Here is a 13548-nt window from a genome sequence, read left to right on the forward strand (position 1 = left end):
TCGGGCTGCGGGCGGGCTGCTTCGGGCTGCAGACAGGCTGATTCAGGCTGCGGGTGGGTTGCTTCGGGCTTCCCAGCACCAGACCACCAGACGCACCCCCCTGTACAGGATGAAATTTTTTTCCTTGGGGGAGGTGCATCTTATAGAACGAAAAATACGGTATTTTGTTAAACTTAAATACTGTTTTTTTAGTCTGTGTATAGTGGCATTCTGAGTAAAAGGTCTTTTGTTAGACTGAATGGGCAGGAGTCACGAACATTCACAGGGTCGGAAGGGGTCAGATTGTTTTAAAATAATATCCCAGAATCCATTGTTTGCACTCTGGGCTTTCCAGCACTCTAATGTTGACATGCCCCTCCTGGGTACTACAGGATAGGAAGCTGATTTCTTCAGAGCATACAAAATTAGCAGCTGCTTATAACAAGAAGGATTTTAACCTACATACACAAAACTGCTAAGCAGGAAGTGAACACAATAGGTATGGTTATACTTGGTTTTAGCAAAGTGTGCTACACTTCAGCACAATTTTTTTCATTTGCTGCTTAGGTTTAAACTTTGTCTTCTAATTCCCTTAAATATGAAGTAAACTGGAAGCTGAAAAATCAACCACAAAGACATGAGATCTTCAAGCTGAGAATTCCTGGGGAAAGGATTCGTTGTCCGGGCACCCAGAGACCCAAGATCCTCTGGTCCAAGAATTTTGATTTTAGATCTTTGAACCCAGGTGGTCTGAGATCAGGACCCCCAACTAGAGAGTTGCATGGGAACAGAAATCTCACCCATCCTCGCCCGTCCCCACCAGGATCCTCTCCGTCCCCACCCATCCCCGCTAGGATCCTCTCCGTCCCCGTCAGGATCCTCTCCATCCCCACCCATCCCCGCAAGGAATTACCTCCATCGCCACCCATCCCCATAAAAAGCAGCAATTACTTCTCACAGGATCATCAATTTCACAGTTTCTTTGTGTTTGCGCTGCTGTTTTCCTTGTGGAATTCTTTGGTGGAACCCTTTTTTATTTTCTGTTCAGGTAATTAACTTATAAACCCCCTCTTTTACTAAGGCTGATATGTCCTTATATTATATAGACGAACCCTGGTTTCAAAGCCTTCCATCCCCATGGGAGTCCAGTTGGCTAGAGGGGGGTCCCTGTGGGAGTCCCGTGGGCCAAAGGGGGGTCCCTGTGGGAGTCCCGTGGGTTAGGGGGGTGATTCCTGCGGGACCCGCGGGATTCCCGCGATCCCCGTTCCCATGCAGACTTCTACCCCCAACCCCCATCAATTCAGCTTATCTTCCTTTCACACAACCCCCATCCATCCACTTCCCCAAGTGTTACATACTTCCTGAATTCTTTAAAATGGCAACCTACTTATTTTTTGCTGCAAGAACTAATTGCAAAATCTTGATAGAAAGCAACTCCTCAGCTTAAGGTGGAATAACTACAAAATATCTTGGAGATAATCAAAACAGAGAAACTGACATGAACTCAGAAAACAAGTGCATAAGTTTAGTAGAGATTTTGCTCCTTTTTTAAACATATGAAAGTGTTAAGCACTGTCTAATTTAAACTTCCCTCTTTCGTCTGTTTTGGTACCCCATAAGATATTCTGTTGTTACCATATAGGTAAGCCATCCTCTAGCTCAGTGCAAGGGGATTAGTTTGAGTCAGGGCTGTTTACAATTTGATGGTTCTCCTATTATCATGAGTTCCTTATCAGCATAACTTTCCTGCTTCTCTTTGCATCATGATCATCATTAGCAATTTTCCCAAGTATCCATGCCATACACCAATACATTGTGGATATGCCCACCCACAACGTGCCCTTTTCTCTGCCCACAGCCACAGTAAGCCTTACTGCCTGAATTGCCGGGTGGTAAATCTTTTTTTTTTACCACAGCAGCAAGTGCGGCATGCCTACAGTATATTTTGCTGCTCAGCAATACCCTATAAGGACATCACGCTCATACTGTGTTTCTCTGAAAATAAGCCCCAGTTGCTGGCAGCAGCAGCAGCTGCGCTCCCCCCCACCCTCCCGCCGACCCATCTCCCCCCCCCACCGCGAGACAGAAAGAAATGTAGCTTATAACAAACCGGCAACATCAGCAGCAAGCTAGACTGGCTCCTTCGCGGCCTGGGCTGTTCCTTTGCCGCGTTGCTGATGACATCATCAGCAACGCGGCAGAGGAACAGCCCAGGCTGCAAAGGAGCTTGTCTAGCTTGCTGCCGGTTTATTATAAGCAACATTTCTTTCTGTCTCGCGGTCATAGGGAGAGATGGGTCAGCGCGGGGGGGAGGGGGGTGCCTGAGGGGTGCGCAGAGGGGAGGAAAGATGATGCACATGTGGGGGAGAGAAAGGAAAAGAGAAGAATTGGGGTGAAGGAGAGGAAGGGGAGATCACGTACATGAAAAAAATAAGCCCTACCCGAAAATAAGACCTAGTGCCTTTTTTGGGCCCTAAATGAATATAAGACACTGTCTTATTTTCGGGGAAACACGGTAGGACTTTTTATACATGTGTGTTTATTCTTGTGTTTCTGTATTTATTTTGAATTTATAGAAATTAAAGATTGTTTGTCTCAAGGTTGACGTGTTCTATCCCACTCCCCACTTGTTCTTTCTTTGCTGTTGTGCATAAAATTTCAAGAAAAAAAGTCAGAACTAAGCAGTAAAGGTGCATGGCACTTCTTACTGCTTGGTTAGTGCAGGAGCCTTTACTGCCTGCATAAAGGAAGGTGGTAAGGGCATTTCAGACATGCTGTTACCACAGTACGTGTAGGCAGAAACTTGCCTCTCGGCAGGCACACCAACAAAACACACTTTTTTTTGACTTGTGGTAATTTCTGAATTGCTGCAGGCCAATATTGGCAGTAGGTGGCTGCTGTGCTAATTTTGGCCATAGGCCTTAGTATAAAGGACCTTTACAGTAACTTCAAGAACTTTAGATCAATATATATAGTAGTATGTAATGTTATGTTAAGTTAATCAGGTTTTCTATTCCACCTTTACCTATTCAGTTCAAGGTCGGATTACATTACAGGAGGTTGGGTCAGTTACATAGGAAGTCACAATGGACAGATTGATGCTAGTACAGGTAGATCAGTTATGTCATAGTTTCAACTACATAGTTACAAGTACAAGTAGGCCATTGTTGTTTCGAGTTACCTGCAAAGGTGACATTATTTGTTCATTTACACATTCAAATGGCATGAAACTGTAGGTACCCTGTAAGCATTTTTCTGTGCCTACAATAACCTATACAATATTCATGCCATCTCTGCCCTCTTATTCACAAATTTGTAGGAGCTCACTAAGCTAAAGGTGGATAACAACAGGGCCGAATGGTGTACATCCGAGGGACCTCAGAGAAGTTCTTGTGGCTCTGCTGGCTGACCTTTTCAATGCTTTTCTAGTGGCAGGAGTAGTACTGAAGGATTGGAGAAAGGCAGATGTGGTCTGTCTCCACAAAAAGTGGAAGTAAGGAATAAGTAGGAAACTACAGGCCGGTAAGTAACTTCAGTGGTAAGCAAATTAATATAAATGCTTTTAAAATAGAGAATAGTGCAGTTTCTGGAATCTAGCGGACAATAGTACCTGAGGCAATATGGATTCATTAGAGACAGGTCTTGTCGGACAAATCTGATCAATTTCTTTGACTGGGTGACCAGAGAATTGGATAGAGGGAGAATGCTAGATGTGGTATATTTAGTTTTTAGCAAAGCCTTTTGACAGTGTTCCATACAGGTTTCTAATAAATAAACTGAGTACCCTTGGTATAGGCCCCAAAATGATGGATTAGGTCAGAAACAGATTGAGTGGAAGGCAACAGCGTAGTGGTCAATGGAAATCGCTCTGAGGAAAGGGATGTTACCAGTGGTGTGCGCCTCAAGGTTCTGTTCTTGGGCCTGTTCTTTTTAACATTTTTATAAGTGATATTGCTGAAGGGCTGTCAGATAAGATTTGCCTCTTTGTGGATGATACCAAAATCTGCAATAGAATAGACACCCTGGATGGTGTGAATAACATGAAGAAAGACCTAGCAAAGCTTGAAGAACGGTCTGAAATTTGGCAGCTAAAATTTAATACTAAGAAATGCAAGGTCATGCATTTGGGTTGCAGAAACCCAAGGGAACGCTACAATTTAGGGGAGAAGAACTTTTGTGCACAACTTGGGTGTGATAGTATGTGATGATCTTAAGGTGGACAACCAGGTTGAAAAGGAAATGGTGAAAGCTAGAAGGATGTTAGGGTGCATAGCGAAAGGAATGGCCAGTAGGAAGGAGGTATTGATGCCACTGTATAAGACTCTAGTGAGACCTTATTTAGAATATTGTGTACAATTCTGGAGACCACACTTTTAAAAAGATTTAAACAGGATGGATTTGGTCCAAAAGAAGGTCACTAAAATGGCTGATGGCCTATGTCATAAAGAGTATGGGAACAGATTTAAAGATCTCAATATGTACTGTATACTTTAGAGCAGTGGTTCCCAAACCTGTCCTGAAGGACCTCCAGGCCAGTCGGGTTTTCAAGATAGCCCTAATGAATATACATGGAACAGATCTGTATTCCTGGCATCTCCATTATATGCAAATCTCTGTCATGCATATTCATTAGGGCTATCTTGAAAATCCGACTGGCCTGGGGGTCCTCCAGGACAGGTTTGGGAACCACTGCTTTAGAGGAAAGGCAGGAGAGGGGAGATATGATAGAGATGTTTAAATACCTGTGTGACATAAATACACACGAGGCAAGTGTCTTTCATTTGAAAGGAAACTCCAGAGTGAGAGAGTAAAGAATGAGGTACTTTTTCTCTGTCTCTATTGGGCTCACAATCTAAATTTTGTACCTAGGCCAATGGAGGGTTGAGCCAGCTATTGAGATAGACAGGGGGGAAGCCACTGCTTGCCCTGGGATTGACAACATGGAATGTTGCTATTTGGTTTTCTGCCAGGTACTTGTGACCTGGACTGGCCACTTTTGGAAGCAGGATACTAGGTTACAAGGAGCTTCAATGGAAACTGAACCCAGATTTCCAGATTCTCAGTCCACTGCCCTAACCATTAGTCCATGTTCTATTTATGTGTACGCAGTTATAAAATTACCCTATACATAAAATGTTTTCCCTACCAAGTCAAACACTGCAGCCTCATTAATTTCTAGTTTTACCCTTTACCCTTACAATCTCATCATTAAGGATCCCTGTATTTATTCATACTTTTTTGATACCTTAAAAAATAGAATATATCAGATATCAGGGTTGTCATCATCTCTTCCATTAGCATTCTCCTTCTCATAACCATTACTTTTCATGTCAAAAATACTTTATTATTCTACCCCTAAAGTGTACTTCTCTCTATCCCTTCCTGTCAACAACCATTACTTAACTAAAAATATATATATATTGCTTTTCTTTTTCTGAAAAGAGAAACTAAAAAATAAATAGCAATGCTTCTGATGACTTTCCTTAAAAGGTTCCTGAAAGATGAAGAAGTGAAGTTGTCATTCTAACCCACATATGCAACTGACAATATTCTCTCTTCCTCTTTCTGTGATTTTGATGATGGAAAATATTGCACCAGTGCAATTTTCTGCCTCTGGAAGCAAGTTTGTTAATCAATCTAGTATGAATTTCAGTTGAGAAACAGACAACTTTGCTTTCACATCAGGAAAAGGCCATTTTATAAACTAAAGCCACACCCAAAGTCATCAAAATGTAAAAATAAGAAATCCTACTTTAAAAGATTTTAGCCCTTAATTTAGAAAGTGATTCTATAAAAAACATAAATAGGGTTCTGACTACCCAAAATACTAGGGAAAGGGAGTGGGACTTATTAACCACCTTTTTGTGAAGGGATGCCATTGGAGTCACATATATATATATATATATGGGTATTTATTTTGTACTCGGGGCAATGGAGGATTATATGACTTGCTCAGGGTTACAAGAAGCAGTGTTGAGATATGATCCCACAACTCAGGGTTCTGAGGCAGCAGCTTTTCCACTAGGCCTCGCCTCTACATCTTATGCCCTTATTTATTAAAGATTACTCTACAATATCAGCTGTTTAGATGAGTGATGTGTATGCTTTATATTTTCCACATAATTTGGACATTTTCCTTGTGTTATTTCTTCTATTAATATTTACTTTCTAATTTGTAATAAAAAATAAGACCAAAAGGTAATTCCTGCATTAAGAATAAGGTCCCTGGAATTCATGCGTGTAATTTTTATATTTAAAAAAAGGAGAAAGAAAAAAGCAAGCAAAAAAAAACAAACAACCCAAATAAGAAATGTGGTAGAAAAGATATATATTAGCCCTTAACTTAGAAGCATCCCCACATGTAAGTGTTAAGGAAGGTAGTAAGATTTAAGCATGCCATTTTAGAAGGATCATTCACATGTGGGGAAACAAACTATATTCAGATTTCAAGGAGGCATAGCTAGGGTAGGGAGAGGGAATGAAGTGGGCTTTGAGTCTGGATTTGAATACTGCTAGAGATGGAGCTTCGTAGAGACTGAAACGGGGACAAATTTGACCCCCTGGGACTTATCTCTATTCCCCATGAGTTCTGTCTCTATCCCATCCCTTCAAGCTCTGTCCTCATCTGCACAAGCATCAAACACATGATTTTAAAGTGTTTGAAGCTTGTGCAGATGAGGACAGAGCTTGCAGGCAGAGAAAGGGACAGAACTCATGGGGATAGGGACAAATTTGTCCCCGTGTCATTCTCTAAACTATAGCTAGGCAGCTCGTTCCAGGCTTACAAGGTAAAAGGGACGGAGCTGGAGTTGGCCGTAGAGGAGAGTGAGAGTTACCCGATGAGTGGAGTGCCTGGGGGAGAGAGGAGAGATAAAGCTATTAAAGAGGAGATGGGAGAGAGGAGCTGTTATAGGGTATTGCTCACATACTCGGACATTGCCAATGATTTTTTTTTTTAATCAGACTATTTGTTTGCAGGTTTGCAATTCTGCTTTGAGAGCTATGATCACACATTGGTTGAAAGAAGCAATTAATTCTGCTCATCTTCTTAAAGGTCGAGATTCTTCTTTTCCTCCAGCCAGAGGTATGGTGATAATGTGGGCTGAAGTTCATGAGGTTTCCTCTTCAGATATTTTTTAAACTGTCACTTGATTTTCTCTGCATTCATTTTCAAAGTTTTATAGGTTGGATGTTTGAGCTACAAAAGATGCAGATTTTGAAACAACTGTTTTGTCTTTTGGGTTTGCTTCATCTTGTCCTGTTGGTTGACTGCTTTGCTGCATTCCACTAGTTCTGGACTAATCTAGTGGAACAAAAATTTGTTCTTATCTGCTAATTTTCTTTATGTTTCAACTGAGACCATTTTAGCAACCCGCTCTGTGTTTCAGTGTTAATGTTTTTCTCAGTTATTTTTCCAGTTTCTTTTTCTTCTGGCATTTTCAAACTTTGAATGCTCGAGTTCTTTCAGTTTCACTCTTAATAGAAAATAGCAAATACTCTCCAAGGGATGTTTTGGTTTTAAGCTTTATTACAGAAATACTGGCGATCTTTGTCTGTGCACTGTCCTTATATAGTACACATCACAGTTATTTAATCTCCGTCTCCATCTGTTGGCCAATGGATACAACACACTACTTATGGACTGGTCTAATAGGAATACAAAGGAATCTTATATGCTTCCAAACAGAATGACAATCTCTCTGTATAAGTGTCCTGAGCATTAAGCTGGCCTGTATCAAATTTCTGAATGTGATCCATAGTGGCCATAGATGCAAGTGGACATATAGATTTAATTTCTAAATATGGCCATGTCTTCTGAATGTTAGTATCAGTGTTGCAGTCCCCACCAAAATCACCAGTCCTCCTGCCTTACATATCAGCAACAGTGAGATCCCATCCTCATCACCAGTTAAAAGGTGAAAAATATTAGTTGGAGCCAGGAGATTTTTTTTTTTTAAATGATGTAGGAACTGAAAACAGATACAAAACAAGAATCTAACATTCCATACACTGGAGCTCCCCCCTACACAATCAAATAACACAAATGACTAGGTAACACTTGGTTCCTGTCGCCATACCTGAGCTGAGAAGTCAATGAGCTTTGGGAGTAGTGTCTTGCATCCTTCATCACTCTTCAGGAAATCCAGCAAACTCCCTGTTTAGAAAAAGGGAAGCATGTCAGCACAGCTCAGAAGCAGCTTATAAAAGGAAGCAACAGCAGCAAAATAATGTCATTGTCAAAATATACTGGCATTGAATTTTTAACCTCTGCTGAATGCACAATGTATGTGACTTCATTAGGCCACAAATTTATAAAATTTATTCAAATTTTCACACTTTTATCCCATTATAGGAAATGGCCAGGTGGTCCATGAAGACTGGTCTAGATCAGTAGTTTTAAAACTGGTCTTTGAGATTCCCCAACCAGGCTAATTTTCAAGGTAAAGAAAACGAATATGCATGAAGTATATTTTCATGTGCTTCTTCTGTTGAATGCAAACGTATACTATGCATATTCAATGTCAATATCCTGAAAGCCCCCCAAAATCAGGAAATCCCCAAGGATCAATCTAAGGAGTGTTGATTTAGATATTAAAATAATTTACAGTCAAGCTAATTCCTTTTTAGAAAGGACAGAGATGGCCGAAAGAGTACGGTAGATGAGTAGCTCTATATGTGAAAAACAATATTAAGCAGTGCACAAAAAGAGTTCCAATGTAACTGCAGTAGATGTCGGTAGCCAGAAAACCAAAGAAACTGCAGGATGATGACGTCTTTATTAAAATAAATAACTGGTGAAAAACTGGCTGTATGATGAGCTGATCAGGACCCAACATGGTCCGTATTTCGACAAACACATCTTCCTTAGGGGTTCAATGCAAGAATGGGCAAGCCAGAAAAACATATAAAATCCGGAACTGGGAGAAGTCCTGGAATATCTGACCAAGCTGCGTTTCAGCTGAAATACAGAGGCCCTGGGGATTGGAGGAAGCGTTATGATCAGCTTGACAAGAGAAGATTGAACCTCTTTAACACAGGGCCATCTTTAGGCCTCTAACACAGAAAAGCTGGACAAACAGCTAGTTGCAGACATGCAAAAATTGACTCTGAAAGGGGAAGTGCTGTTACTAGGAGATTTCAAACTTCCTGATATGAACTGGAACATGCCAACACCAGAATCAGAAAGAAACAAAGAGATTGTGGATGCCCTTCAAAGTGCTCTGCTCAAATGGTGGAGGAACCCATGGGGGAAGGGATGACGCTAGATCTGGTGCTCACAAATGAAGAAAGTATGACTAATGTCCGGGTGGGTGCCCACCTTGGTAGCAGGCCATCATACAATATGATTTGATATAAGAGCTAAAGCGAACCGTGGACATCCAAAACTCAAAATCCTGGACTTCAAGAATGCCGATTCCAGTAAAATGATGAAAAGACATCTTCTCAACTCGCTTGCCCAGAGATACAAGGGGGGGGGGGGCGAAAAAAGAAAATGATTGATGTCTTCTGCAAGCAACTCGTGAGTTGAGGAGCTTAACCCATCTGTAAGGAATTGTATGCTTTTTGCACACGAAAGCTACATTCTAGATTCATTGATTAATATTTAGTTTGCAAGTCTAAGGGAGAAACAAGATGGCGTCTTGGTAGTAGGACGTGGTGACTGCAGCTCCTGCTCGATATTGAATTTTTTCAAATAGCTCTCTTGAGCTTAAAATCATGCCTAAAAGAAGAGGTAGAGCAGTGGTAGCCCGACCGCCAGAGCCTACCTTAATACAACAGGGAGCGATCACCAGCTTCGTCTCGTCATCGCCTCGGGGCATTCCTGCAGAGCCTGATGCAAGGGAAGCATCGGCGCTAGGAAGCAAAATCTTGCTCAGCCCCGCGGGATTTTGCGCCTCTTTCGCAGCTGGGTGATAGGGAAATGCTGGCTGCAATGCAAACAATGGAAGCAACGCTGTCTGCGGAGCTATCGGGCTTGCTGGCTCCCTAGGATTCCACGGCCGGACTATCTATACTGAAGGAAGCTACAGGAATTTCAGCAGTGCGAGGGGAATTGCCATCTCTTCAACCCCTCGAGAGACCTGCTGAGATCACTTTGGAATCTATTTGGACTGCATTGGACTCCCTCCATAAGGTATGTCTGGGAATCTCACCACTTGTCCAAAATCAAACAGTGAAAATGCAAAAGTTTGAAGAGGATTTGAAAGTTCAAGGGGAGAAAATTAAAACCTTAGAACAATCAGTGCAAGGAACTGTCTTCTTGTACATCAATTATCTAGGACAAATTGGTGCTTTTGAGGAAAATGGAAAATATGGAGAACTATACTAAACAGTTGAACTTAAGAATTTTGAATTTCACCAAAACACTTACAATGTCCCCAAAAGAACTGTTTTATAAATTTTTGAAAGAAGTCTTTAAATACCCCGAAGATGGGCTTCCACCTCTACATAAAATATATTTTATACCGGTTTCTGTTAAAAAACCTTCTTCTTTAGAAGTTGATCAATCTAATGCTAATTTGTTACGTCTTCTAGATCAGTGGTTCCCAACCCTGTCCTGGAGGACCACCAGGTCAATTGGGTTTTCAGGATAGCCCTAATGAATATGCATGGAGCAGGTTTGCAAGCCTATCACTTCCATTATATGTATATCTCTCTCATGCATATTTATTAGGGCTATCCTGGAAACCCGATTGGCCTGGTGGTCCTCCAGGACAGGGTTGGGAACCACTGCTCTAGATTTATCTAGAATTTTGGAGACTTCAGAAAAAGAAGTTGTAGTTCGAACAACGCTTCTAGTGACATTTGTATTTCTACAACATAAGGAAGTGCTTCTTCGCCTATTTTTTAGGCTTAAAGAAGCCTCCTATATGGATGGCAAGATTTCTATATTTTCAGATGTCTCTAGAACGACACAAACAAGAAGGAAGTTTCCTAGAATTGAAAGAAAATGTTAAAACACTGGGGGCAAAATTTCAATTGCGCTATCCTTGTAAATGGATCAGAATACTTATGGTTTTTATGAACCTTCCCAATTGCAGGGTTTTTTTTGGAAGGGAAAGGAGTGACAATGCAGAGTTCCAAATGATCCCAATTTACCGGTCTGAATTAAAAATGTAGATGAGCTACTAAATAGATTTCTGTTAATTTTTTAAAATCCTTTGATTTTCCACTCCCAGTGATATGTGAATTGTTTCTCCTTCTAATGTGGACTACTCAAAAGTTTGTATGTACTTAAAAATTCGAAATGAGTATCTTTTCCTTTATATAATGTAAATTGGGAAAACTTTTGTTTGTTCAATGAGTTTATATTGCTGAAATTATGATAAATGATTAAGTAAATAAATAGCTTGCAAGTCTAAATATAAATAGTCTGAATTAAACAAATATTAAAGCTTTGTACAAGATTTCAATAGCACTTACCTTTAGCCATGTATTCTGTAATAATATAAATGGGCTCTGCTTTGGTGACAACAGCATACAGCCTCACCAGTCTGTCATGCTGGAGGGTTTTCATGAGATTGGCTTCCTCCAGAAATGCTTGCGCGGACATGGAACCTGGTTTCAAGGTTTTCACAGCTACTTTGCTACTATTATTATAGAATCCTGACATGGAAAACATCAAATTACATGAGCAAAGCACCATATGTTTATGTTTAAAGATCAACTTTCTTATAGCATAAATCAAATTGTACAATTAAAAAAAACAAACCAAGAACATTTTAAAAGCCAGAAAGGAACTACAAATAAAATAAAGGAAAGCAAACAGGATTCATACAAACATTCTTAACTTACTCACAGAAATCATAACTGGCAGAACACAATCACACAACCTTTCACCCAACTGTGGAGAACCTCATTCCATATACACACGACAGCCGGCAGCCCTAAAAGTCCATGCTGTGGTTCATTGGAAGGCCTGAGAGACCAGGTGGGTTATTAACCTATCTTTAAATTTGATGTATTTCAACCTACTCATCTGGGGCTCCAGTCATCCACATTATTTTTGGCCTTTGAAAGAGAAAAAGTAAATAAAACTCCAAGTTGCAGCTCTCACAGAAGCCGGTATCCTTCATCAAAATAAAAGAAAAAAATGGACTGCAAAGAATACAACGCAGTTATTGATGTTCTTTTAATGACCTTAAACCTGTCCACAGACAGGTAATTCACTTATATTTTAGCTCTACAAGAAAGATTAAGCACAGGCCAAAGGAATATGAGGGCCTATAAGTGGGTGTTTCCTTTTAGGTCCCCAATGCTGCGCCGTAAGAGTATTCCATAATGGCATCTAGGTGTCTATATTTCATCATCTACCATCATAATCTGGCATTAGCATGTCTACATGTACCTGAGTGTAGTTACTCCTGCTAGAGCCCTGGTGTTACTGAAGTCACATAAATGCAGCAAGGCATGCATAATTTACAGTATTCTATAAGCTGTGCATGTAAATGGCAGTCCTGCATGGGACCACCTCCCTTGCATGTACAGTACGTGCATGCCCAATAGTCAACACTATTTAACAGGCCAGAAATGGGAGATATATTCAGCGAGAGATAGCCAGTTATCTCCATGAATTTTTGCAGTTAGCAACTAACTGGCTAATGTTGCGCAATGTAGTTGGTTAGCTGCAAATATTGAGCGCTGGAAGGCTAAGTTTAACAGGGAAATCGGACTGCATAAATAACAACCCTATCTTTGCTCGCTATTAAGTTAACCAGGCAGCGCGGGATATTCAGTTAGTCGGTTACGTTAGAGATGGCCAAAACAGCCTGGATAGTCAATGCCAGTCGCCAGAAATGGCCTGGCATTGAATATCCGGGATGAGAACCGATGTTGGATAGACAACACATTGCCTGGTGCTGGATGAAAACGTTATGCTATGTTAATCAGGTTTTCTATTCCGCCTTTACCTATTCAGATCAAAGGTCGGATTGCATTACAAGAGGTTGGATCAGTTACCCAGGAAGTTACAATGGACAGATTAATGGGGACATTCAATAGGATTGGTAGTACAGGTAGATCAGTATAACTATTAATACAGTTAGGTCATAGTTTCAACTATATAGTTACAAGTACAAGTAGGTCATTGTTGTTTCGAGGTAACCCGCAAGGGTGACAGTATTTTCTACGTTTACACGTTCAAGTGGGATGAAACTGTAGGTACCCTGTAAGCATTTTCCTTTGCCTACAATAACCATCTCTCATCTCTGCCCTCTTATTCAGAAACATGTGCTCACTTCCTCTCATACACTCAGTCAACCTTCAACCACTCGTATCTTACATGTTTTCTAAACACATGCATACCCGTTATCAAATTATCTAGCACTCAGATATAGAAACACAAGCATACCTGGGATTCTGGATTCTCAATGACTGTAGCAAAATCAAAAGAGACACCATTTTTAGCAAGAATCAATCAACATAAGTATTCACAGCACTACTAAGAAAATAAGAGTCAATTCTCTAGTAAACAAGTAACTTATACCCCCTCCTTGAAAACGCACACACACAATACAACACATGCTTATACGAGGGTAAATCAAAAAGTAAAGGCAAAATACATTTAAC

At 40.6% G+C, this 13548-nt stretch overlaps 1 protein-coding gene across 11 annotated transcripts in view; it reads right to left on the minus strand.

Moving 5' to 3' along the window:
• Positions 1-13548, minus strand: part of LYN (LYN proto-oncogene, Src family tyrosine kinase) — a 242633-nt gene that overhangs the window by 15260 nt on the left and 213825 nt on the right. For all 11 annotated transcript variants that reach the window (XM_033933634.1, XM_033933638.1, XM_033933635.1 and 8 more), the window contains exons 9-10: positions 11404-11586; positions 8058-8134 (exon numbers count right to left, since the gene is read on the minus strand). In XM_033933634.1, the coding sequence (XP_033789525.1) occupies positions 8058-8134; positions 11404-11586 (260 nt within the window). The remainder of the gene's footprint in view (positions 1-8057; positions 8135-11403; positions 11587-13548) is intronic.

Source organism: Geotrypetes seraphini, chromosome 2 (assembly GCF_902459505.1).
Source record: "Geotrypetes seraphini chromosome 2, aGeoSer1.1, whole genome shotgun sequence".
Classification (NCBI taxonomy): domain Eukaryota; kingdom Metazoa; phylum Chordata; class Amphibia; order Gymnophiona; family Dermophiidae; genus Geotrypetes; species Geotrypetes seraphini.